The sequence below is a fragment of the Lutjanus erythropterus genome, chromosome 2 (genome assembly GCF_056507025.1).
Source record: "Lutjanus erythropterus isolate fLutEry1 chromosome 2, fLutEry1.hap2, whole genome shotgun sequence".
In the NCBI taxonomy this organism is placed as follows: Eukaryota; Metazoa; Chordata; class Actinopteri; order Lutjaniformes; family Lutjanidae; genus Lutjanus; species Lutjanus erythropterus.
Genome location: NC_139318.1, coordinates 34,200,389 through 34,227,472, shown reverse-complemented (window position 1 = coordinate 34,227,472; position 27,084 = coordinate 34,200,389). Strand labels below are relative to the sequence as shown.

General features: G+C 37.7%; 2 protein-coding genes across 3 annotated transcripts; one reads left to right on the top strand and one right to left on the bottom strand.

Annotated features, from left to right (window-relative positions):
- The first annotated feature begins 217 nt into the window (after positions 1-217).
- On the top strand, positions 218-24,019 carry rtf2 (replication termination factor 2). Its single transcript, XM_084737865.1, has 9 exons — positions 218-381; positions 1,238-1,332; positions 1,571-1,664; positions 1,798-1,937; positions 2,880-2,958; positions 20,751-20,861; positions 21,085-21,139; positions 22,953-23,027; positions 23,669-24,019. The coding sequence occupies exons 1-9, from the start codon at positions 313-315 to the stop codon at positions 23,863-23,865; spliced, it is 915 nt and encodes a 304-aa protein (XP_084593991.1). The 5' UTR covers positions 218-312; the 3' UTR covers positions 23,866-24,019.
- gcnt7 (glucosaminyl (N-acetyl) transferase family member 7) lies at positions 5,143-14,743 on the bottom strand. Of its 2 annotated transcripts, XM_084737846.1 has the most exons (7): positions 14,134-14,743; positions 13,585-13,871; positions 11,616-11,690; positions 10,584-10,842; positions 8,883-9,624; positions 6,313-6,408; positions 5,143-5,676 (listed from the first exon to the last, which is right to left on the bottom strand). In XM_084737846.1, the coding sequence occupies exons 4-7, from the start codon at positions 10,791-10,793 to the stop codon at positions 5,435-5,437; spliced, it is 1,290 nt and encodes a 429-aa protein (XP_084593972.1). In that variant the 5' UTR covers positions 10,794-10,842; positions 11,616-11,690; positions 13,585-13,871; positions 14,134-14,743; the 3' UTR covers positions 5,143-5,434. The 2 variants fall into 2 exon arrangements, with proteins under 2 accessions (XP_084593972.1, XP_084593982.1); XM_084737856.1 differs by having other exon boundaries at positions 13,585-14,743.
- Positions 24,020-27,084: the final 3,065 nt, after the last annotated feature.

The window sequence follows — 27,084 nt, the reverse complement described above, 5'->3', positions numbered from 1 at the left end:
TCTCGCGAGATTTGTAAGCGTTGTCTTTATACGTTGTACCAAATTATTGTGTTTTATAATGTTTAGGCGCTGTGGTTAAGATATATTTAGGTTTATGGACGAAAAAAATTGGTTAGGGTTAGAGAAAGATCGCGGTTTGGGTTAAAATAACTATTCTCGCGAGATCTTTCACGGGTCTGGAGGTCCCATCTAGACACGACCCCTCTGCCGAGCTCTCGTTGTTTGTTTACAACTTGATAACTTCCTGCCTGCTAGCAGCTTTGTCCACAGTAAGCTAACTGGGTAATTAAACGTTACAAGTGAGGTTTCAAGATGGGATGTGATGGAGGCACGATTCCCAAAAGACACGAGCTGGTGAAAGGTCCTAAAAAAGTCGAGAAGGTGCGTTAAAATTACGTCTTTTTTCTTCTCCGTTTCAAATTTTATCTACTAGCAACGATTGCTAAAGCTGACAGTAGGCTGCTAAGCGTCAGCCAGCTAGGCTAGTAGACGTGCACAGTGTTATTAGCTCGTGGCTTATATCGTATGTCTTGAAAGCTATAAAGTGTCAAATAACTACATTCATTTTTAGTTGTGTTATTTACTTATAAAAGTCGTACTTGTGTCGTATTTTGTATACGTAGGGTAATTTGGTTAACTACTCCATAGCTAGCTAGCTAGTTAGCTAATGTTAGCTTTGAGGAATTAGCCTAGCTACATAAATAAACGTTAATTCTACGTCTTCATCTTAACGACTGGGGTCTCCGCATACCTCACAGGTATACGTTTATTCCATCATTACGATTACTATTGTTTTACGCCTTTTTAAATCATTTTGTTCCCCAATGACTTCATATAAATGTTTTCTGCCTCAATTAGCCTAGTGCTTTTTGCAGGGGCGGAGTGTCACTCTGTCAGGGGGCTAGGGGGTCAATCATTTGGAAGGAGACAGACTCTGTCTCTGTCTATTTTTGCTTTATACAATATGCAAATTAACAAAAACTTTCCTCAAATAATTACGTAATTTATACTTTTCTTACTATTAAAGTAATCTTATTGTTGTTAGAACTACTGAAGTGAGAAGAAATAATTTAACATTTTGCTATGATGGTGATTTATTTATTGTTGGTAGTTCTTATATGTTCATTATATTGGGAGGATGAGGACCCATCAGTCATCAGAGACTAAAGCTGATAGATATGATTTACTTCTTTATTATGTCTATGGTTCGCTCTTACATATTTGCTCATGTTTCCAGGTTGATAAAAATGCAGAGTTGGCTGCCAAATGGAAATACTGTGCCTTGAGCCAGGAGAAACTGAAACGCCCCATTGTTGCCTGTGAACTGGGAAGGTGAGAGTTTTCTGTTTGTTCATTGTCAAGCAGAGAAAAATAGCTTAGGCACAATTATGAAGACTGGGTGGCTTGATAATGTGACACTGAATAAACATGTTGTATTGAGTCACAGACTTGTGTTTAATAGTGCAGTAACTCATAAACTGTTGAGCATGTCATACTCAGTCAGTCCATCAAATTTTAAACATTTACTTAATACAGCTCAGTAAGTGGTGTGGTCCATGTTGTGCTTCAGGCTTTATAACAAAGATGCTATCATTGAATACCTCCTGGATAAGTCTGCTGAGAGACCCAACACTGAGGCTGTAGTTCACATCCGTGGGATCAAGGTATGTTAACACCGAAGTTTTCTACTCTTGATAAAAATGTATATTTCCCCAGCTTTTAAAAATGAGGTGAAAAATATTGCTTATTTAAAAAGTCTAAGTCTAAAAGTGTTTTATTCATGTACTCCCTGTGCAGGATATAAAGGAACTGAACTTGACTGATAACCCTGAATGGGAGGGAGAGAGAAGAAATGCTAAAGGAGACAGATACGAGGACATCCACTGCGGCATGTTCATTTGTCCTGTTGTTGGGTTGGAGATGAATGGCAAGCACAGGTAACAAACAACAAGTAAAGGGTCCACAACCAACACCAATACTGTAAATTATAAAGAGGCTGGTTCTTCACTGTGTCAAGTATAGTAAATCAAGTATAATGAAGAAAACTTACTGATTTGATTTAGGGATCAACTTGGTGCATCCAGTTTACTGTAGTTTAGTACTTATCTATCAGGTAAGATTCAAGACTCACTAGAGTTTTGGCAGACTCAGTGTTGATCCCATTATGTTATTAAAATTCAAGATGTGTTCAATATATGAATAATGTTGCAAAAATATACAAAACTGTTCTCTATACCAATATTACATGTCATCATAGTACTTAGATTAAACAAGGTTAGAAAAATGCACCTCATATTAGGGCTGGGTATCGATTCAGTTTTCCCAAATCGATTAGATTCAGAAAAGTGCCGATTTAATTTGATTCATGATTCAGTTCAATTTGATTTCAATTTGGTAAGAGATATTTCAGTTACAATACCAATTTTGCTTCGATATGAAAGATATTTTCAGAGAACCTTTGCTGTAAATTGTACTAGGAACCCTCTAACCTGGTGCATTATTAAGAATATGAATGTTTACATTAAGAATTGACCCCAAAGTAGCTACAATAATCGTGTACTTTTCATTAAACATGACCTGACCAACAGACTAAAATTAGTGAAATCTTGCACCAAAAGATCTTGTGCTATGACAGCTTGCTAACAGGTTTAAATCTGCAGGCAGTACCACACATCTGCAGGATAAAAGATCTATATCAAAAGATTGATTTTGGGACTTTATGGATTGTTATCAGACCAGGCAAGGGAAAATCTATTTTAATAGATAATTTTTTTTAACCCTACCTCATATGCTATAGAGGTACTAACAGTTCACTTTGTACAATAAAGAGCTCAAAAGGTTAAAGGAAAAAAGATTCAGTCCAATGTTTGTATTTTCAGGTTCTGTTACCTGCAGACCTGCGGCTGTGTGTTTTCTGATCGGGCCATGAAGGAGGTCAAGACAGAAATCTGCCACAAGGTCAGCAATGTTTCATATTATTTTTGCAGTCCCTTTATTCCAACATTTTTTTCATTTCCTTAAAAGACTTAAATCTTAATATTTCCTTAAATTAACCTGCTCTCAATTGCAGACCTCTTAGTGTTTAGCAGAGAGTCTGCTTATTTCATTCACATGCAGAGTTCTATCACTGCTAATGCATTGTAAATGTGCAGCCTTGTTATCAGGGTCGATAAATGCACAGTCTGTGGATAATAATGTGTGTTAACAATCTAAGGCATGCTGTTAAGGTTCCAGTGTGTAGCATTTAGTGGCATCTAGTGGTGAACTTGCAGACTGGAAACACTTTGTTTCATTCTCCCCTTCTAAGTGTGTATGGGGAACCCAATACAACATAAAATACTGTACAATAGAGATTGTTAAGTTATTAATTTATTTTACTGGGACATTGTGTTGACCAAACATTTACTTAACATTTTACTTTTTGTTTATTTGGTCCAGAAGGATAAGGACTAATTGAGTCAATAGAGCCACTACAGTCTGCACATGCCTGCAAAGTCCTTTACGACTGAGAAAGAAGCATGCAACCCACTCCAGTTTGACCCTGTTTTGATGTGTGATTATTTTATATTTTTGGCAAATGTTTGGGAAATTGTTTATACATACATTTTCCAGTGCCCCTTTTGTTAGTAGGTATAGTTTGGTTTTATTTCATTGTCATTTAAAATGGAAACAGACCCAGCTAACCTGAAGACATTACAGTTTTGACTGTTTTTCACCAAGTGTCTATAGCCATCTGTAGACTTTACTGTTCCCCTCTTGGAGCTGTTTCTGACAGTGATCCAAATGCAGCCACATGGGAATCTTGCAGAAGCAGAAGGCCTCTTTGGGTCCTGACCTGTTATTTTTAAGTACCTTTAAAACTACTGACCATGAATTCTCATGAGCAGTCTATTATAAGGTAGCAGGAAGCAGATAATGTCCAGTCACTGCTATTGTTTCTGTGGAAGTAAAAGCATCTTGGCAAAGTTCAGTTGTTTGACTTTGCCAGAAATAGGGACGGAGACCATTAGAAATGTTACAGTGCTTCTTGTGGGAAACTGACTCACTGTGCAGAGATGTTTGCTAAGATATGCTTATTTGGCAGTCTATAAGTTCATGACTTTCCCTGCTTCTTATTAAATCTCACTTTTGGCTGGCATAATGTAGACAGTTGTTGGTACATTCAGTGAATGTGAGTCATAAGATTTTTTTTTGTACCAGTGCTCTAAAAAGTGTAAACAATTGTAGTTTTTATCTTTCATTGCATTTAGAGGGACACCTTTGCATCTGTCTTAGTAATCTGTAATATGAAATGACACTTGTAATTGTAAACTGCTGGACAGGCCTAGGCTTGAATACTCTGATAAGCTCAGAGCCTAGGTGATAGGCCTGACATTGAGATAGGGCATCTGTCTGTCTCTCTTCCTGTTCTTTTCAAAGGTGAATTCAGCTTTTTTCCATTAATGTATTTAGTAACCCTTCACAGCGGACGTCCTGGTTTTTAATTCATCCTTGTGACACAGGAGTGGATTTTCACTTTGATCCTGTCCCACTCCCACAAAAATACTCCTGTTCCATCCCAATCCTAGAAGAATGACACCGTCCCATCCAGTTCCAATCAGTCCACAGTCCACACACATCATCCACTGGTTAGGCGGCTGCAGCCAGCCAGCCACTCCCATGATGAATAGCAAAATTCACTGCCATCCTGCAAGAGTCCCATGAGAATCCTGCAGGTTTCTATGCCTTGATTATGTGTGTAAGAGGTCTGAAGTTTACCTAAACTGATTAGAATAAGCAGTTCTTGGACATTTATAAAATTGATCTGCCAATAAAAGTGCTGTGGAAAATACAAATTTTGAGCATGTTAGCATATCAGTGTTCACCATCTGGATATAGACTCTTGATCTTGTCTTAAAAAGGGAAAATGGTAGGGAAACGTTTTTCATCACTGACTTTATTTGTTTAGGCCTGCTACTTCCCAATAATTCCTTAAACACAAAAGCACAGACAGTAGTTTTATAAACAAAATTAAATTGACCACATAGAACAATATTAAACATTTAAATAAATTAAAATATGTAATTAAATTAAGCGATATTAAATGCATATTCAATAGTTTATTTAATACTTTATGTGGGGCAGTTTTTTCAAATCTTTGTTTTTTTTAAATAGGATAGGATTGTACTTTTGCTTTAACTGCACTGGTTTACTGTAAAGATATTTTAGTCATCTGGCATATACACTGTCCTCTGATTGTCAAAAAGAACAGCCATCTTACAGTTTCATAAATAGACAAACACATCTTTGAACAGAAGACGCGCTACAGAGTCTGGAAGTGCACAGTGCATCATCCTGCCGCTCTCAGGTCATTTCTGACATTCAGACACTGAACAAGTGCAAAAAATCTGAACTGCATGTAGTCCAACTGTTGTTGATGATACCAACAAAGATATCATGCTCCAGCACTGCTGTTGAAATAGCTGCTACTTGAGTTGCCGTGTGTGGCCAGCAGCCATGACGGCTCTATGGGAACAGTTGCCTGGTTCAACACCTTGTTCCTGTGCCACTGCTCCAGGCAGTCTAGTGCCTCTGGAAAGGTTTTACTCTCGAACTTATTGGCAAACATACTGTTCTTCTTGGTGATCCATGGCAGGTCTTTCACTCCATAGATGCAGATATCTCGCACGTAACGCCCTGGAAAAAGAACAAAAAAACAACTTTGGTCTTGTCCATTACATGAGTATTAGATGTTAGGCCTGTTGTGTTTTATGTACTCCTCCAGTGATGCTAGATAGTTAAATGAGTGCATTTTATTGTTACATAAAGAAATCTTATCTTTAACCTGTAAAAGGTCATATGAAACACAGACAGACTAAACCTCTTTGAGAGTACATGATGTCAGGTAAATCCTCATATCAGCTCTCTTATCATCTTTTGTTGAGTAAATCTTGAGTTGCCCTAGGCAGTAATTGCCTCTGAAATCCCTTCTGGAGCCACAGAGGCAAACTGAAGACAAAAAGTAAGGAACAGGATATTTTAATTTCATAGTACTGATATAAGGTATAAGGTATAATAAATGTCAACAGAAAAGTACTGATTAGTACTCATTTGTGTATGTAGTAGTGTGCTGGCAAAAATCTACTTGGCAGCAACAATTTGTTTGTGAAATACATGACTGATTCTAAATGCTGCAATGACATTTCTGTAGTATCAAGAATGAACAATACAACAAGTTGAACAGGACTAGTTTAATCACATAATCTATGTGGTGAAGAAATTCTATTACATAAAATAGTAGCTCATTATTTTGCATGTACGTCTCTACTGTACCTTTACAGCCGTTGTGTTGCCCTCCTTCTTGATCCCTCCACTTGATTGCTCGGATAGCTCCTGCCCAACCTCCATCTATGTGGCTGCCTGGAGCTCCTTCAAACACATAACCAGACAAAATGAATTATGATTCTGCTACCTAACTGAATTATAAGGATTTACTCAGCCCTGGAACTGTCATATCCTGTGTGGGAGACTGTCCCGGATGTTTTCCATAGAAAAGCGTAGCGAAGCAGGTGTGTGCCGCTCTTTATCAGATGTGGGTGAGTTTAGCAGACGCATTTGGCAAACCAGCCGTAAATGCCTCATCCTATTGACCTTTGTTATTTGTTCTTAAACTAAAACCAATAAAGCAGAAATATCATTTTTGTGCAGCTTGTCCAAGTAATTTTTCAAGTGTGGCGCTTTCTAACAGTCCCACCTCCAATTAAGAGCAGTGCACAGCCATGCCCCTAAGTCTTTCTATGAAAGCCTTCCAAATTAAATCTAGTATTTATTACAACAGATACAAGTTTACTGTAAATACAGCAAATGTAAATACAAGGTTAAAGAAAGAGAAAACAGAACTGTCCCCTGAAGTATATTTATTTTAGTCTTTCACACCTGAAATCCTATATAAAGGAGAAATTACAAGGATTGTTAAGGAATTGATTATGTCTTGGCAAAATGATCAATATCACTATTGATATCAGTTAAAGTCTGTGAGTATTTAATACAAAAGCCATAAGGTGTAGATTAAGGGCAGGCCTTATTGCCACCTGAGGACAGATATGTTGCCAGAAAAACATAGTTTGTTACACTTTATTGATTTGCCTTAGGGGAAAAGGCCCACTGCATTTTAACCACCACCTTTAGGAGCACTTGGGGACTAATTTCACTTTATAGGTCAGTTCCTTGGTATAGATCAATGGCAGGATTTCCTAATAGCTGACAGGTTTGTTATTTGGTGTGCGAAGAAAACCGTCCATTCAATTTGCCACATTTGACCTCTTGAGACTTGAGTCAAGCGTGACTCAAGTATGAGAAATTGCACTTTACAAAACCAAGGCAGTGTAAATTTGTTGGGAGTGGAGGGGAAGAGCAGGGGCCTCCTGTTATAATATTACTCATGATCAGTATAGCTATGAATCCTCAACATTATGAGCAATATATGTGTTTCCTGTGTACGGTATGTGATAAAAAAGGAAAATGCATTACCTAAAGCAAACAAGAATGCCATCTTTTCAAGTATGTAGTATTACATAAAAACATTTTTTGCAATTTCTGCAGTATTTAAATGCTGTCACATTTGGCATTTTCCTAATGTGCCCGTGCTATAATGTGATATTTTCAGCCATGCTGTGGCTCACTTTAAGGTCAGTTTAAGCATGTAACTTGGTGAACGATCAGTAACTTTGTCAGAAAAATTTGTCTCATGCAGAAATTTGCCATTTTTCCTCTTGAAAAGGGAATTAAACACGTCTTCCTCCTTACCATCACGTTGCTTTAGATCACACAGCTTGACATCCTGACCTGTGCCCTAAACGCACAGTCTAAGAGTCAGTGAGTCACCCCAAGTGTGTGAAGGAGTGCTATCACAGGTCCTTCCTTCCTGCAGCTGTCAGTCTGTACAACCAGCACCACTCCCAGTAGATCACATACTCACCAAAACTGACAATTGGTCTGGACTACCATGTACACCAGTTGTGCAATATTAGTACTTATTTTCAGGTGTACTGTCACCTCATACTGTGCAATAATTCACACAGGTGAATTTTTGATTCTTAATTTCAATGTACAATATTCAATACTTTTATCAGGTGTATTATCATTCAGTGTGCAATATCAGTATTACACTCAGGTGAATTCCTAATTTCAGTGTGAGATAATCAGGTGTATTATCATCATTCTATGTACAGTATGAATATTCCCTCTGTTCAACCGCTGAGTCTCCTTACATTGTATACACTGTTCCTCTTTTTATATTTCTCCTGTTTACATTGTTTCTGTTTTTATATTTCGCCTGTTTATAGTGTTTCTATTTTTATATTTTGCCTGTTTATAGTGTTCCTTTTTTTTAAATTATTTTTTTATTGACGCTTGTTTACATTTTTACTGTCCACTTTGCTTCTGTGACACCATAAACTTCCCCGTTGTGGGACAAATAAAGGAACATCTTATCTTAAACAGTTAGTAAAGGATATTTTGTGCTATTTGGCCGTGTTGCATCAATTGTGTTCCTGAATCTTACATCCCCTTTTGTTTAAACATCATTATTGCAGCTTTAGTTGGCAGTTGTTGAGTTTCACTCAGAGCCAAAGAGGCAGATTAAGTGAGAGATTAAGAGGTTTTGTTTATAGGATTGGTTTGAAGAATTAATTGTAATAAATGTCTGAGTATAAGCATGCTCAATTCAAACCCAATATCTGGAAAGTGTACAAAAACTTAAATGATAAAATTTCTAATTTCAATTAAACTAATTTCTAATACTTTTTAAATGCTTACTAGTAGGTGCACAAGAAAGACCCTGAATAACATTAGAAGGCTATTGTGGGTTTGGGTGTCCAGTGGGTTTAAAGCAGGAATTTTACCTTTGATGTGGTTGAGTGTCACCCAGTAGTGCTCATCCGGACTGAACGTGTCTTTGGACCACTCCAAGAGGTCGTGGGCTATTCGACTTTTCAGAACAAAGTTTACAAAATTCCTTGTGAGAGCATAGTAGGCTGTTCCAAAATAAAGTTGCAGATTGTGTGGAGGAGGACCTTTCTTTAGTCCCTTTCCTTTTAGAGCTACATGTGACCCAGTGATCTCTCTGTACTGGAGCTCTGTTCTGTGCCTCATATACACTGGCTGCTTGATTCCAGGCGTCATGTTCCTGTCCTTCCACTCTTTACTTTGCAAGTACTGCACCAGTTCCAGGTTGCTCTTGATGGGGAAATCTTGTCCACAGAGATTCACCACCTTCCTCCAGCCTATGTTGGACTTTGCTAGATCCTTCATGCAGTTCAGATCTGCTTGCAGGCGGGAAAACCCAGCGTAGGTCACTGTTTCGCTGTGGCTCGTGAGAAATGTGTTTGTAAAGCAGCTGACTAACTTCTGTACAGCTACATGGTACTCCTGTGGAGCCTTAGCGTCTACATGGATGCAGTAGACATTTTGTGGCATGTAAATGGCCCGAAAGAGGCGCACAAAAAGCTCCAGCTCCTTGTGAACAGTCACAATAAACGCTAAAGGGTAGTCCTCCTCCTCAGGGCTCAGAGGTCTTGTGATGAAGTGTAGGTCCCTGGTCAAATTGGAACACTGCAGGCGACTGTTCAAAATATAGTTTTCCACCTGTAGACAGAAAATATGATATATTAACACTTTGTGCTGGGTATAATTTAAAAAAATTACAGCACCAGTACCTTTTAAGTCATATTCATACCAATAGAGTACTTCATTGTCCCCGCTAGCTGTAAGCTTGGAGGGGATGATGAGAACGCTTGCATGAGTGTATAATCAATGGATCTTTAGCTTCTCCATAAGGTGACCACAACCTCATGTCTGTCCTGTTTTTGTGAAGGAATGCTTGGATGGGAATTCTTCAAATTTGGTTCAAGCGTCTACTTGTATTCAGGGATGAACTGATCAGATTTTGGTGGTCAAGGTCTTGGTCACGGTGACGTCACTTCATTGTACTTCATTGTCCCCGCTAGCTGTAAGCCTGGAGGGGATGATGAGAACGTTTGCATGAGTGTATAATCAATGGATCTTTAGCTTCTCCATAAGGTGACCACAACCTCATGTCTGTCCTGTTTTTGTGAAGGAATGCTTGGATGGGAATTCTTCAAATTTCGTTCAAGTGTCTACTTGTATTCAGGGATGAACTGATCAGATTTTGGTGGTCAAGGTCTTGGTCACGGTGACGTCACTGAACATATTTTTGGAGTGCACTCTTCTATTTAACCATGTAGTATCCCGGTAAATATTGTCACAGTTCAGTATGGTATTGAGACATTTTTATATTGCAATATTCAATATATTGTTACATCCCTATGGACTATTTCACGTTTGTTTTTAGCATGTTGCTACCACTAATTTTTTTCATGTGATCCTCCGTTTTCAGACATAATGACCAGATATATGACTGGTTTTTATTCAGTAGATCTATGGAGATCATTATTTTAAAATTGTATCCTCCCAAGTGGTGAGTCTCGCTCCACTGCACTGTTTGCAAGTTAGATTTTAGAAATTCAGTAAAAAATGTGTATAAATATAAAAAACAAAGCAAAACGAAAACCTTTCCAACATACCTGACAGTCGCGACGATGGTACCTCTTTATTCCCTCCTCCATGCCGGGAAGAAAAGCTTTACATTCAGTGGAAAAGGGCCTGCAACTTTTAGACTCTAGGGGCTTTGGCTCAGTTGGCATCTTGGCCCTCAGGTAAATGAATGAACAGATGATAATACTCATCCCCAGGCACAACAGGAAGCTGCATTTTGTCCCTTCAAGCTGGCACATAATAGCCCTGCTTCACTCTATCCAGACAGCACCACCACAGATGAAATTCCTGTAATAAAGACATCCAGATTGGTTATTTGCAGTAGGGTCCTGAGCCTCTGAGGGATATTAAATAGGGTTAAATATGTAGGTTAGCGCTAATTGATGAAGCCAGTTTTTAGCTCAAGAAATGTAGTTTAGTGTACTGAATTTAGTCTATTCATGTTGTCTGAGATGTGATGTATAACTGGTAGAGCATCTTTCATTTAGCATTTTTCTGCAACAATATTTAAAAGTAGTATTTCTGAAGTGTATAAATTTTAACTTTACTCAGTCTGATTTTTGATACTAAACAAAACCAATAAAAAGAAACTGTAGAAAAGGTAGAGTAAAATTATAGAGTACTTAAATAAACCTTTTAAATGCAGTGGAAGCATGGAAATTTTTGTCCAAAATATTTAAATTTCTGCTGGGATCATGAATTAAAACTAGTGCTATTTTGATCAGCTAGTTGATCAAGTAGTGGATCAAAAGAAAATGTATTAGTTATAATTTTGATAACAAATCAGTTATCACATAAAAATAACCAAAAATTGATGGTTATACTTTGCTGTCTTATGTCTAATATTATTAGGAAATTAGCCATTGCATTTTGCAGACAAAATAAGAACGGCTTGAGATAAAACTGTGGATAATTGTGAATGGCTATGTCTGATTGTTTCATAGATTAAGCACTTCTTTTCATGAATGTATATTCACTGAAAAACAATCATTATTACAAAAGATTATTAGCAGTAAAGAAAGCAATAGCAGCTTTAATTGAAACATGCTGTAGAGACTCACTGATCATGTCTTGGCGGATCATCTGAAAACTCAGGAATTCTTCAGGAGCTCTAAGTACACGGTGCAACAGATAACCTGAAGTAAAAAACAACATTAGATATGAGGATACCCAAAAGGTTTCAGACTGGCTGGAGAGTGCACAATATGGTGGAAAAAAAAGTATTTTGAGAGATACATTTTGGCAGAATTTGATTCACTGTTACTAGGGAAGATATTTATTCTATCATGGTTTTCATGTTCACTGAAAAATAAAAACAATTAAAAGCATGATGATTTGATATTTGCTGAGGTCTGTACCAAACAGATGTGTTTTCATTCATCTGGAGAGCAAGACTTTTAGGCCAGGTCATCTGTGCAGCACTACAGTACCTTGTTATAATACTGTTGTCTCACACATTTTGCCTTTTTCAAAAACCTGAGATTTTGTTCTGGTTCTGTGTCTTGGATATTGCCCTTGGGCATATTACGATTCTATTGCAATTGCAATTATTTGCACAGCCTTTGTCCTCATCCTCCCAACATAATAAACATACAGGTAGTGCTAACTGGGGTCCCTAGGGACTCCAAAAATAAATTACCGTTTGGTATCATAGCAAAACCTTAACTTATTTTTTCTCACAAGTTGGTATGAAGAAAATTACAAATTATGTGATTATTTATGAAACTTAGTTAATTTGCATATTGTGTAAAACAAAATAGGCTGAGCTCATGTGGACATCTGTGTCTGCTGTTTCTGTTTGTGTCCTTCAAATCGACTGACACGGTCGATATAAAGGTATTTTTTTGTATTGAAAAGACTAACACTTTGGATGACGGTTTAGGCTATGTTGGGTACTTATGATATTGACGTCCATAAACAAATACCCCACATAAATCAGGCCTATTTATGATCATTTTCTTAATGTAATACATTCTGTGGGCACTGTAGCCAGTAATTTCTGGCAGTTTCCACCCATGAAGACCAGAACAGACCAGTTATTAAATGAACTGATATGGGTAATGGTAATAGTGACAGTGTTACTGGATTTATTGCCTGTGTTTTTGCAATTAATGATTAACATCCCTATTTTTATCCATTGTTGATCGAGGGCAGGTGGGCAAGAGCAGCTGTTTCGAGCGAGAGCCTTATTGTTATATTATTCTGTTTGTTTAAATTGTTTGTGCTTCAAAAAGTAATAGTTTACATAACTAATGTGTGCTAGGATTGTTAAATTAGCATTTAAACTTAAAAAATATGTGTTTTGTATCTGATTAAATATGAATGATTATTGATTATTGAGTGTTAACATATTCAACCAGAAAATTTGCAGCCCTAGTCCTAATTTTACTCAATATTACGCAGCTTTAAACAGTTAAATGAAACACAATGCAGGATACAACAAGTTAATATCAGGTGAACCAGTGAGTTGGTGGTCTCATGTCAATGCAGATAAGTCTTTAATGAGCACATTAGAGAGAATTAGAGAAAAAATGAATCACGCCAGCTCTACACCAGGTACCCTCTTCAGGACAGAAAAGGATATCCCTGAGGTCATTTCTTAATCCCATGTCAGTGAAGCCTCCTCACTCGAGTCCTCCTGTTAAAGCTGTGTTTTTGTTGAGACCAGCACCATATATACAGATATCCGCGGAGGCTTCTATGGAATTGCTTCTCATCTTCCTAATTAGTCAAGATTTCCCGGCAGGGAAAACCACTATGACTGAGCGCCTAAATAATAAATAGCTTGCTGCTTGATTGTTACTAGTGTTTTTATTTAGGGGTGTTTTTTTTCTCTGTCAGAAAATTTTTGGTCTGTTGCTGAGGCAGTAATCATTTCACATTTCAAACATTCATGTTGGATTATATCTTATCTTTTATGTCTATGTTTGCTGTCTAGATCAGACATCTAAAGCTTATATCAATGCAAAACAAAGTATGAAGACAAACACAGATAAAGTGTGTAAAGACAATGCAAGGTGAGTTAGTTACCTTTGAGGCAGTTCAGTCTGTAGTTGTTATGGTGAAGAAGCAGAAAATTGGACCTCAGCGCCTGTTCTGATCATTGTTATCTCAATGACTGCTGAGAGCTCATTACTACAGTTCATCCAGAGTCCAGCGAAGAGCACAAGTCTTTTCCATTGGCGCCATCATCAGCAACAACAGGAACAACAGCAGCAGGGGCAGTTATATGTTTGAACTAAATTTGGTCGTCAGGATCGCTTCGTTGTTTTTGGCAGCGAGTGACCTGGGAGGCTGTGCTCTCTGAGCTTGAGACCCTGTCAGAGTGAGACAGAGGGCTTTGCTTATATGTTTTTTTTTTTCCTCTAGTTGTATTCATCACTGATTAAGTCACTCCCCCCACATCCCCATGAGAGAAGGCCTATCCCTGCCTGGTTACCAACAGTAACACCCACGCACACACCTGATTCTCACTAACACACTCACATCTCAGTCTCTGACACACACACACACTCACGCACACACTCCCACTCCCTAAGGTTTTTTCCACTCTCCTCCCTCATACAGTTTGTTACTCACTGGTGCGTTGCATCTTTCTTTTTTTGTCCGCTTGCTTGCCATTATTTTTCTGTAAAACTGCTTTACCACGGGGTCCTTTCTTCTTTTCTCCTCTCAAATGGGTTTTAAATCCACTTCATCTGCCCAGTTAGATGTGCACATATTGAATTATCCACAGTCTCTCGACTGAGTGCTGTCTCTGTCTTGTTCACCTTCCTGTTGTCTTGTGAAAGAGCTGGTGTATTGCTAAAGCAAAGTTCTTCCTGACTTGATAAGATGCTCAGCCCACCAGCAGCCTGTGTCAATTGCGGTAATAGCAACAGCAGAGTGATTGACTTCAGAGCAGCAGCCACAGAATTTGTTTGCTGCTTGGTCAGCTCCTGAGCTTATCCCTCTTGTGTTGAACAGAGCACATGGCCACAGTTCACACCCACTGAGCCTGCATTACGGCAACACAATGGATCCCCTGCTGGTTACTCAGGGGTTTAATATATGTGTTTGGGAATGAGTGTGTTTTCCCCTTTCTTTGAAGTAGGCATGCTGGTCATGTGAGTCTAATTTTTGGTTAATAAACAAGATTATTATGTAGAGAATTTTGGCTGTTAATTTTGAGGTTAGCCTGTCCAGGAAGCAAAAGTTTAATGATGAGGTGCCTTGACCCACTGCTGTGTTCTCTTTTGTAAACAGTTAGTAAACCATTATTCATAAATCAACTCTTGACCACTTCAGTTCATGTGAATGACCCATCACAATTCAGTTCTGCAACGAACTTGTTCTCTTTTGATTTAGTGGAGCAAAGTATTCTCTTGTTTGCAAAAGGTTTATTTTGCATATTTTTTGGTTTCTTGTGTATAGAAATGTCTCACTGTGTGCACAAAATAATGCAAAGTCACCGTCTGATTCATGAAACATGCACACCAGCCAAGTTTGGTCTTACAACTGTGCATATGTTTATGAATCATAATCATTCTAAACAGGTTTGTACGGCTGTCTGCAGTCTGCATACTGACATGCCCTCTTATTTCCAAGGAAATATGTTTGCATAGACAAACATCCTAGAGAAAGCGGTGAAGTTGTTACAAGTTCACATTCAGCCGGATATAGGTGTTGTTGCAGTGCAATGCGGTGTATATTTGTGCTAAGAGGTTAACCACTGTGAAACAATCAGGAAATAATATTCTATTCATATCTGATTTACTAGGTTTTAACTAGCATGGTTTGATGGTTTGACATTGAAGTTGATGCATAAAAAAGAAAAAATGGACTACAACAAGGACAAGAACAAGGAGAACAAGGTGCACCTGATCTGTCAGCCCAAGATGAGAGACTCACTGCAGTTACCGGAAATATCTAAGTGGGATCAAAAATGGAATGTAAAAGTGACGACATGCAGCAAAGACTAACCCGATGATGATGATGATGATGATGATGATGATGATGATGATGATAATAAATAGCTAAATAATCTAGCACAATACATTCATTAAATGTAACAAAAATGCCAAACATAAAAACAGATAATCATGACATTCATCATAAAATCCTAAAAACAAGGAAACTAAAATAATATAAAATAAATCAACCATAAAAACACTTCCAAGACCTCTATTAAAGCTTTTTGTGTGGTTTTGATATGCTTTACATTTAGTTAAAAAGTGTGTTTCAACATTTTCTAAGACAGCCAGGCTGCCATCTTTTGTGTGTATGAATGGTCTGAGGCAGTTCTAAATTTGTACGCAGAGTATGAACAAAGTCAGGTAAGAAGACATTGATGAATCCCAAATTTGTGTCTAAAAGTTCGCAAGTATGGTTTAAGCACAAATCTGTGCGTACGCACTGTTTGTGAATATGGTCCATTACTGGTTTCTGTTTATAAGGGAAATTCCTGTTGAAGAAGTTTAAAAGAGTAATTAAAAATAGGTCTAAATCATATTGTGATTATTTGAGAGATACTGTCATTGCAACAGTTTACAATTAGTGGGAATGATCATTCTGCATCACAGTTTGCAGCTGTGTCAGTACGCATAGCTTTACAGTTTGTAACATATTTTTCCTTTATCAAAAATTGCAGCTTCTGTGATTTGGATATTGAACTTGAATATTTATAGATATTGCATATTGTAGTAGGGATGCACTGTTAGTGTCACATCTGATACTCTACCCATCAAATTCACACAAATTCACCGCACGATGGTCACATCGTGTGCACAGCAACACAGACAGTAATGTCACAGCCACAACAGCGCTTGTTGCAGCCACACACACACTCAGACACGTCCTCGCATGAAGTCAGAGTTAGCAATAGATTCCAATAACAGGATAAGGAAAAGACAGTCTACAAGGAGATGGAGCAGTTGAGCAGCTAAAGTTGGTGTCAAACAACGTTTAACTTGGGGCGCCCCTATAGCTCAGTCGGTAGGGCGTGCGCACCATGTGTTGAGGCTGTTAGTCCTCTGCAGCAGCTGCCGGTTCGAATCCCGCCTGTGGCTCATTTGCTGCGTGTCATCCCCTGTCTCTTCACCCCCCTTTCCTGTCATACCTTCAGCTGTCACTGTCAATAAAGGCAAAAAATGCCCAAAAAATAACCTAAAAAAAAAAAAAAAAAAAAAAACAACGGTAAACTTTCTAGTTCTTCAGGCAAATGTTGTCCAGCAGCACACTACTGTTCACAGAAAGACAGTTAAAATTTCACCACTAGTTCTGGCTGAAGACTAAACAACCTGTGTTGATGCGTCTCCTTAATCATTTACTGGTTCAGACTTGCTTAACTTCTGCTTCTGTTTTGTCTGTTAAACCTTACTGCTGCAAACTGTTACATCCCAGCAGTCTGTGGTTTGTTTGCATCATCTTCCATGTTAAATGATGTTCCCTATGAGATCTTGTGTGATTGTGCTCCCTCTGGTACATAATCTTAGAATAATAATATATTTAGGGCTGGCTGTAACCTGTAGCAGTTTTGAAGGAAATGTAAATGTTATTTAATAGTCAGTGTTTTATTATGAACATCCAATTGAATGTTACATTTAAGAAAAGTTACAAAAATGTTTGTGTATTCTGTCAATTATAGTTGTAAGACTGAAAATCGGAATCAGCCAAAAGTGGAATCAGCAGGTCAGACCCTTGAAAAGTCAGAAAAGGGAATCAGCCAAGAAAATTGTGATCCGTGCATCTCTAATCTGTACATTAATTCAACCAGACATTCGGTTAGTAAGATACCTGTTACTATACTGGTCAATAAACTAAGCCATATCAACTTTATTAGTAGTCAGTGGAACAGACGTTGTGATCTCGGCTGGATGTTTGGCAGGTAGAGAGAAAATAATTTCTGCATGCCTGTATACCATTAGTCAATCTTTGTCTGACTGATTGAATTTGCCTGTTTCCATCTCCTTCACTGAGTGTTGAGTTGGATTTTCATCTCAGAGTAAAGCAAATGCTTGCATGCAAATAAACAGAAAAGGAAACCTATGTGGCAGGGAGATGATTTGGATGTTGATCATTCCAAATTTTTCTCAGAAAAATGTTCAGTACTTTGTACACATTGCTATTTGTCAAAACAGAAGCATTGTTACATGTGAAAATAGCTTGACTTATTTTACTATTTGCAATGACAGGTATTTGATTCCTGTCGTGTAGATACGTCACAAACAATTTTAAAGAATTTTGTAAAACCGGATGTACAAAACATTGCTTTGCAAGTCAAAGTAGGAGTACATCTCCTTACACCTGAGCACCTGAAACAGGGGTAGAGAACTGCAGCTGCCTGCCTTCTCCACAGCATGCCAAATCAAAATGAATGCTATGTTTTCTTCACCACCATATGGGAATAATATAGATTTCAAAATGTACATTGTATTATCACACCCTTCACCCTTCAAGATACTGTATTTGCCAGCATTCAGCATACCACAGTGTTAGGCAATTACTTTAGACTTCTAAGTGTTCGATGTGAAACATGCTTTTCACAAAAATATAAAGACTTAATTAATTATTTATGAAACAATCAAAACTTTTTATAACAATAGTTCAGAAAATATCACTGATAGGACTATATCAGATATACAGTACCTGAGGCCACAGTTTGAAGGACCTGCCTTTTGGGATCCTATTGAAGTTATCAAGAGCACAGCAGCTTCAAGAGTCACTCACCTTGCTCACATATCAAAAAATCTCACTGAGCTACGCTACCGGTCAAAAGTTTAAGAGCACTCCAATTTTTCTAGTTTTTTATTGAAATTCAAGCAGTCCAATGAATAGCTTGAAATGGTACAAAGGTAAGTGGTGAACTGACAGAGGTGAAAAAAATGGTAAGGCTACCCAAAACTGAAAAATAATGTACATTTCAGAATTATACAAAAAGGCCTTTTTCAGGGAACAAGAAATGGGTTAACAACTTAAAGGTGTTCTGCAGCAATGGAGGTTGATCAAGCCTTGAAAGTCGGTGCTACCAGTTCCTACAGGTGTCCCAACTTTTTTTGATTCCTTACAACCCCCTCTGTCTGCAGAAAAGTAGTGTTGGAACACACTGTGGTACCATACCCTCATGAGCATTATTTGAAGAGTATTGTACTGCAGAAAGTAGTGTGTTGCTATAAAAACGGCGAGAAAAAGGCAATAAACAATGGAAGACAGACAGACCATCATAGCACTTAAAAATGTAGGTCTTTCCTACAGAGAAATAGTGAAGAAAGTCAAGGTGTCAATGAGTACAGTTTCTTTCACTATCAAAAGGCACTCAGAAACGGGGAGAAACTGACAGGAAGAGTTCAAAGCCACAACAGAGTCACAAGACAAGTTTCTGAGAGTCAACAGCTTGTGTGATGGGCGGCTCACAGAACAACAGCTTCAAGCACAGCTTAATAGTGGTTGTCGTAAACAAGTCACAGTTTCAACTGTGAAGAGAAGACTTCGAGTTGCAGGTTTGACAGGTTTAATTTGGTTAGCTTTTTCTAAGAAATATCCACAAATGTATTTTTGTGAATGGTATGTTTCAAGGTAGAGGACAGGAAATTCAGGAGTCCTATCTTGGTTTGTGCAGATCCACCTTTACCCTCTTGCTCCAAGTGCCTTGGTTAACTTATGCATGTGTTTCGGGCATAACATGCAGTGAACCAATCAGAAAGTCAGCTCGCTTCACCTTTAAGAAGCAGGTGTGCTGGGGGAGTGCGAGCATTGGCAGGAAAACAAGATGAAAACACTGATTACACGGACGTGGCTATTGGCTGGGATTCCCTCTAATACTACTGTGGGTGGAAGAGAGAGAATCGGAAAGTGTTTTTGAGGTTTGAGGGAAGTTATGAGCAATTTTGAGTGGCTTTCCAACAGGTATATCCAACCAGCATCAGACTCTGACAGAAGTACACATAACTTTTTCTCCCCAGGTCGGGCCGTTCTTGTGGTTAAGTAACACATCTTGTTCATCTTGTATGTTATAGATCATAACTGTTTGATCCTTGTTTTTCCGGATCCCAGTAAACACACAAACGCTTCAGTTGCAGGCTAGTTGCCAGCTGTCATGCTGACTGATTTGTTAAAGAAGATCTGACAGCTGTGATCCCTTCCTGGGCGTACTTTGCGGGTCTGTTAGGCTTTATAATTATATGAATAATTACTTACTCATGATTATTGAAAATAGTTGTAGAGCAAGGGTTGTCACAGGCAACTAGACTTGATAGAGGTCTTGAAGACGTTTCACCTCTCATCCAAGAAGCTTCTTCAGTTCTGACTGACTGGTTGGGAGTTCAGGTATTAAACCTATGTGTTGTCGTTAACACCTAGAGGGGCATGTGACTCATGAGCCTGCCCTTCCGTTGTCTGAACTGTGAATGAGAGTCATTAAGGTCCCTGCCTTGAGTGTAGGTTGGTATCCAGCTGCCAGGGAAGTGATCTTAAGTCTGCATTTACAATACAATCCATGACCTGGATGACTGAGAATCTTCACAGGGAAATAATTGTAGAGATGCTTTATTGCTGTTGCTGTGCAAGTTTATTTGCTGACTTGTAAATGTGGGGAAAATGGCAGCTGCGCTGGTGTAAGATGGCAATACCGCTTGCATCACCCATGTCATCTGCTGTGCGCCAGTTGTAAAATAGCACCATAAACGTTCTTCTCTTTTTTTCTACTGCAAGTAAGTAACTCAGTAGGATTCCCCACAGGGCTGCTTAAAAACATTATAATATGGTCCACCAAAGGCTCTCAAAGCTCAGTGTAGATTATTACAAACAAACATAACCATAGGTAAAATCATTACATTAATGTTTACCTCAGTCTCGTTTGTTCCACTGTTTGTGCATTACTTCAGACAAAACAGAGCCTGTATGTAACACAGATCTTAACTCTTTTTTTTTTTTTTACTTGTTTTGCTTACAGTTTGCTCACACTGATTTATTTTGACAGCAGAGTAAAAATAAATAAATAACAACATTCTGATCACATCACTACAGTACAAAATTTCACTTTTATGATTGTCTGCCAGTAATGACACAAATTCTGGGAAACAGTTTTTAAATCATTGCAAGCTAACCCTAATCCATGAAGTCTTAAAAAAATATGCAAACTGTCTTAACATATATTTGAAATGTTTTTCTTTGTGAGTCATTTAATATCTCTTATCTGGTCTGTCATGTTTGTGCTTTAGTGTGGGGACCCGTTTAAAGATGAGGATATTGTTGTGCTCAATGGGTCTAAGGAGGAGGTGGAGAAGCTGAGGGAGAAGATGGAAGAGAGGCGGACCAAAGCCAAAACTAAGGTGGGTTTAAATTAAACAGAATTACAGGCAGTTTACAGTGATGAAATGATAAAGTTGGTGGTGGGGGTTGAGTAAACAAAATATTATCCTGGATTCTTTAGAGTGAGTTATTATCTGTAATTTTTGTAAACTAATGCTTTCAACCAAATGCTGGTCTTGGACTAATTTTAAATAGTTTATTTTTTTAAGTTCTGTAATCAGTGCATTTCCATTCCTGTTCTAGAAACCAAAGAAGAGCAAAGCAGCTGAAACTGTGTCTGCACCATCAGAATCAAAAGGTTTGTGCAAAGCCTGGTTGACGCACCTTGTTAATGCAAGCCTGTTTTGCATTTACATAAACAAAACCAAGCAGCTAACATCCACCAGAACCTTTACTTCTTCATTTGGATATGTTTTGAATATGCTATATTGGAGTTAGCTGGCTTATTCAAACATTTAACTCACGTGAAACTCACATTAAATACCTGTGTGTTCAGTACTAAGACAGAAAAATACAATTTTCTGTTAAATTAGAATGTGGCACCATTATCTGCTGTATTTTTTATACCAAAAAAACCCCCAAAAAACTCCAGTCTGTACCTAATGCAGCTATTTTTACACTGTGCTCTAAAAAGTAGAAGATAAGCCATCTGCATCCTGACATCTCTCATCTCATGATCATTAGATATGACCAATGTCACTATTACATGATTTCCTCTTATTATGGTTCTGCAGGGATGTTGTCCAACCTGGCTTGGTCATATTTCATAGCCTCACTGTGTCATAGGTATTAATTCTGTCACACTTTTAAGACATTAAGACATTTTAGGAAGCATTTTTGAAAAACAACATATATGTCATGTAGTGACAGATTGAGAGGAATTGTTTTGGATTAGGTGTAGAGTTTGGTTTCTTTCGTATTCCCTCTGTTTTATACGTTTCCCATAAATGTGAGTATGTGTATTACTCCCCAAGAGCCCAGGAGGTGTCATTGTAGGGACAAAAAGAATAAAAATATAAAAATATTAATCAGAAAAACCATACACACAGTTTATATACACCTTTCACTTACACAGATACGTGGATAATTGGACAGATAATTGCACACATTCTAATTGTTACAGCAAATTTGAAGAGATTTGATATTGCTCAACCTTAATCTCACATTAGTAATTTGCGCTCTCGAGTTAATAATTCATGCTCCGGATTTACTCTGGACTTACTCAAATCTGCACACAGATTACATGATATATGCTTATATATTGTTTTTGGCGTGAGACAGCAGCTTTCAAGCTCTGGCTCTGGCTCTCGCTGCCCAAAATAAGCCACCTTTAAACCATGTTGTTGGCAATGTATTTTATGCAGGGTTTGGACTTTTACCAACAGTAAAATAAAAATATCTCGAGAGATATGATGGAGCTCAGGGTTCATTCTGAGGACAGCTGCTGTCTGCTTTTCATACAGGCCTCGTACCTTTGTTTGTTTTTCTTCTGAGAAAGCGAGAGATATAGCATCATGCAAAGAAATTCAAATCCTGTAATGGTGTTTTGGGAACAGGTAAAATGTTAATTGCAGTCTGGCAGTGTGTTTATGAGTCTTACATAAGGAACCCCCAGTGTTATGTGTCCTCAGATATCATTGGTGTGGTTTCCTGTTTAGTAAGGCAGGACAACACTCAACTCTTGCCGCACACTTGAACAGCGTACTGGTGGAGAAACAGGACATTTACTCATATTACATGGGAACAATAAAAGTCAAAGTGCAGCTTTTTCCTGCTTGTGTAAAGCTTATTTTAGGTTGTAAAAGTAATGGATTTTGTTAGATTTTGTCTCATTGTATACAGAACAAACAAGTATTACAAACCAATAAAATTATCTCCATGTAGATACATAGGTTCTAGTTGATTCAAAGCAATATATTATTTAGGACATTGACAAGCAAACACACAAAGTTCATAATGAATGAGAAAACTATTGTGCAACCTTTTGTGCTTCATTCTCAAGTCAGTTTGTGTTTAATTTATATAATTGTTTATTCTGTGTATTTGAACAAAACATTGAATGAAGGCCCTCTGTCTTAATCAAACTGTCTGACTTCTGTTTCTTCCCACAGATGACACACAATCTCCACAAACTGATGTAGCGAAGAAGAGCTCACTACAAAATGGTGGCGAAAGCAGCCAGTCAGGTAGCTAACCCCACTTTTGTCTCATAAATATAGACAAATAAAGCTAAAATTTAGACATAAACTCTAAATTTGAAAATGGCATCAGTGCTGAACGTAGCATGTCTGTATCACTGTAGGGAATGCTTATCACCTTCAAACAGTGAGGCAGTCATTCTGAAAGAGAACTGTTTAAAATACACAGGCTTTATCTGAAATTTTGCCAGATAATTAAAGACAGATAATCTAATAATTCATACAACCAGCTGGGCATCAAGTTATGTCTTCATTGAGGACCTTAAAGGGGAGTTTAGATTCTTTGAATTGGGATTAGTGTTTAGAAGTTTAAAGGGGTGACTGAAGTACCCAGTTGGTCTCTTGTTCAGTTTTCCAGTCATATGTTCAGTGAATATATATCACTCCAGTGAAATTATTTGTTTATTATACAACAAAAAAATAAGTATTCAACAAAACAAAAAGAATTATTTAACTGTATTGGAACAGAAGCAAATAGACAAAATCAGGGGAAAATGCTGGTTTTAACTTTAATGAATATTATATTCCTCTCATTCATTTTCCTCATTCTGTGTGTTGTTTTTCTTCATTCTCGTCTTCATCCTGCTCTTTTTTTGTTTCCCCCCCTCATTTGACATCTCACCACCCAGCTGTAGCCGGGCCCTCAGGATCCTCCAGCTCCTCTAAAGACGCAAAGCCTTCGACAACCTCCGGCACCAAGAGGTCCATCCAGAACATGGAGGAGAAGTCTGAGGCCTTCAAATCCCTGTTCACCACCCACAGCTCTGCCAAGCGCACTAAAGAGCAGACATCCAACTGGGTCACCCACACCCCGTATCACTTCTAGTAACCATCACCCAGAGCAAAGATCACCATTTTTAGACTGCTCCAGAAATTGTGACCCATTAAAGACTGATAAACCTAGTTCTACATACCCAGCTCCAACACAGACACATTACCCACATTATATCTAATAAAGTCACCAATGTGTTGATTCCCAACTTGTGTCCTCAGTCCCCAGTAGCTCAGTGTTTACATGTAGTGAACATTTTGTTAATAGCTCCCCAGGCTGTTCAGACTATTTGTTTTGTAACCTAATTCCTCCCTCATGTATTCCTCAGCATGTCGTATTTTCAGTCACAGGTGCTTTGAGAATTGATGCTAGAGTGACTTTATTATCTCTGTCACTCTGCTGTCTCCTAGTGGACAGAGTGCAGTTGGTTGCAGCTATTAAATATAGGCTTGATGTCACTCTTCAGTGAAGAAATGAAGCAGGTATGGGATTAGCTCACATTTCTTCTTTGTAGAATATATTAAACCATGTTTAGCTGAGCATTTTTAAGTAATTTGTTTGTTTGTTTGTTTTTTTTTGAAAAGTGGGATGAAAAATAGGTTAACAACATAAAGGCAGTTTAAAGCCTCTTGCTTATTTATTGAAGTTTCTGATGCTCATAAATCAACAAAAGTGCTCATAGAGAAATAGACAAATAAGTAGCTGTAATGTAACAGAACAAAATGAAACTTTTTTTTTTTTTTTAGCTCAGTGCTCTTCCCCAGTCTTGAGCATCACAATCTTCAATATTTTAATTTTTTTCGAACTGTCTGTTTTTCTTTGTTTTGGAATATCTTTGAGCTTAAATTGGCTTCCAGTTTAACAACAACTTGTAGTGACGTTGAATGATCATATTTTCTACACGCTCTTCTTGAGACAGTTTTTAAAGGAGATTAAAATCTGTTCTTCCTGTTTGCAATGGGACAGTCATTTATTTTTTCTTTTCTTTTTTGCATGTAAAGAGCAAATGTCAAAATAAATTTCTATTCAGTCCTTATTTGTACATTGTGCATCTCCTATTAGAAGTAAACACGGTTATTTGTATATTTTGCCTGTAATATACAGTAAAACTTGGCTACACAATGCTTTAGGGAGAGCATTCATTACTAGTGATGATAGCAGCAGCACCAACTCCCTGTTGTGCCTTTCAAGGGAAAATTCACACCAAAAACAAACTATAAAAAACTCTGATTACTGTGCATGCAGCAGCTTTCATGTGTTTACATGTGAGGTGTGAAAATTACATCGTTATGAGGTTTGGTGTTCAGAGTGTTGATCAGGACACCCAGCAGGCAACACCTTACACTATAAATATTAAAACAGAATTTGTCCTGTTGCTTGGTTGCTGCAGTGCACGTGGCCTCGTTCAGATGTCTTCTGATGATACAAAAAAATGGTAGCTTCCAAACAAAGGTTGCTTAGTCAGATCTTTTGTAGAGTAAAAATGGTAATGCAATAATATTAACTGTACCAGATGGCTACTGTCACAAATTTGTCTATGAAAATCTCAGTTTAATTTTTAACCTTTATTTCTTATAACAAAACACGAACAAAATGGACCACATGAAAGGAAAAAGAATACAGAAGAAAAGATAAAAAAATATTTTTGCTATAACTGCTATAGTTTTAATTGCTTGTTGTGAGTAAGTGGATCAATGTAAAGCAATTTACTTTTAGGGATATGTAATTTCTCCATCTTAAACAATACACTTTCCCAAAACTATCTCAGTTTTAACGTGTATGAACAGGCAGGACTTTGTGACATCACAACTAGTTGAAAAGTCAATCCTGGTCCACTATGCAACTTACTTATACAAGTGTGATATAGAAGCGTGACACCAAACACTGAGAACAGACGTTTCAGTCAAACGGGAGATGAAACGTATCCAGTGATTAAACTTACGAAGTAAATGATATTTGTATAATTAAAGGTTCTGGATTTTTCAGTGACAGAAGGAGCAGATGCAACGCTAATCAAACTCTTTCATGGAAAAATCATATGAGGCACACATCATTCAAAGCAGAGTGTTTTGTCCTATATTTATTTTATGTTATATGTATATATTATTAGGTTATTATTATGAATGAATGTGTAACATTTTACACCTGTAAACTGGAGCTTAACAATTTAATTTACTGGCAAAAAATGTAGTGAAGTAAAAAGTAAATCTCTTTCAAATGGTGTACAAATTAAATCTTAATCATTAATTTGAATTTAAGGAGAGTACTCAACTAAACATACTTCCATCTCTTGATGTGCTGATATGAACATTTTACTGTATATACCAGGGGTTTTCAAAGTCTGGGACTGTGGGCCTCCCCTCAGACCTTATTTAATTTGCTTATTTTTGCTCAGTTCCCATATGTTTATGGGATAATTATTATTATTTCATCATACAGACACTCAACAAGCCTAATATAGCTGTTTGCTATAACTTGAGACTATACTAAATACAAGGGGCAAAACAATGGCATTTATTAGTTTCTGACTTTGGAAAAGTGGCAACAGCAGAAATTCACCCCTGATACTGTATGTCTTTCTCATTTCTCATTAATCAAATCACACACATTTAAGCTACTCCATGTGATCTCCTTTTGACAGCTAATAGCATATTTCACTTCCATTCACTGAGCCTCCCCTGAAACTCTTTGGCGTCCCTCAGGGGAGGGCCACGTCCCATTTTGAAAACATCTGGTCCATATGAATCAAGATTAAAAGTAACTCAAAGCAAAACTTATTATACAGTATTGCTGTAACATGAGCTCTGTGGTAATATGAGGATGCAGCCACAAGGTGGAAGCAGCAGCTTCCTTATCACCCTCTGATTTCATAGACTCCAACTGTGGTCGCAGGATAAAAAACTAAAAGAACTCAAAAGTGGAGTCAGCCTGCTTCTCATTAAATGTAAGTTACACCATAAATAATCCAATCATTGTGGCTAAAGATTTAAATAAACACTGCGTCCTCTTTGTCTTCATGCAGCTGCAGTCTATGACATGTTCTTATGTTGTTGATTTATATCTTTCTGCGCACGTCAGATCACTGGAGAGGTGGTTTACAAAGAAATAATGCATCAATAATAAGAAACACAGAAGCTCGTGTAATTTTTCTTTCTTTTTTCCTTCTCCTTTTTTAAAATTGGCCTCTTAGTTACCATAAAAGCTCTTTGTGTTTGCGGAGGAGCAATGATAGATGGATTTTCTAACAGCCCATTCGTTTGTTTTACATTTTTC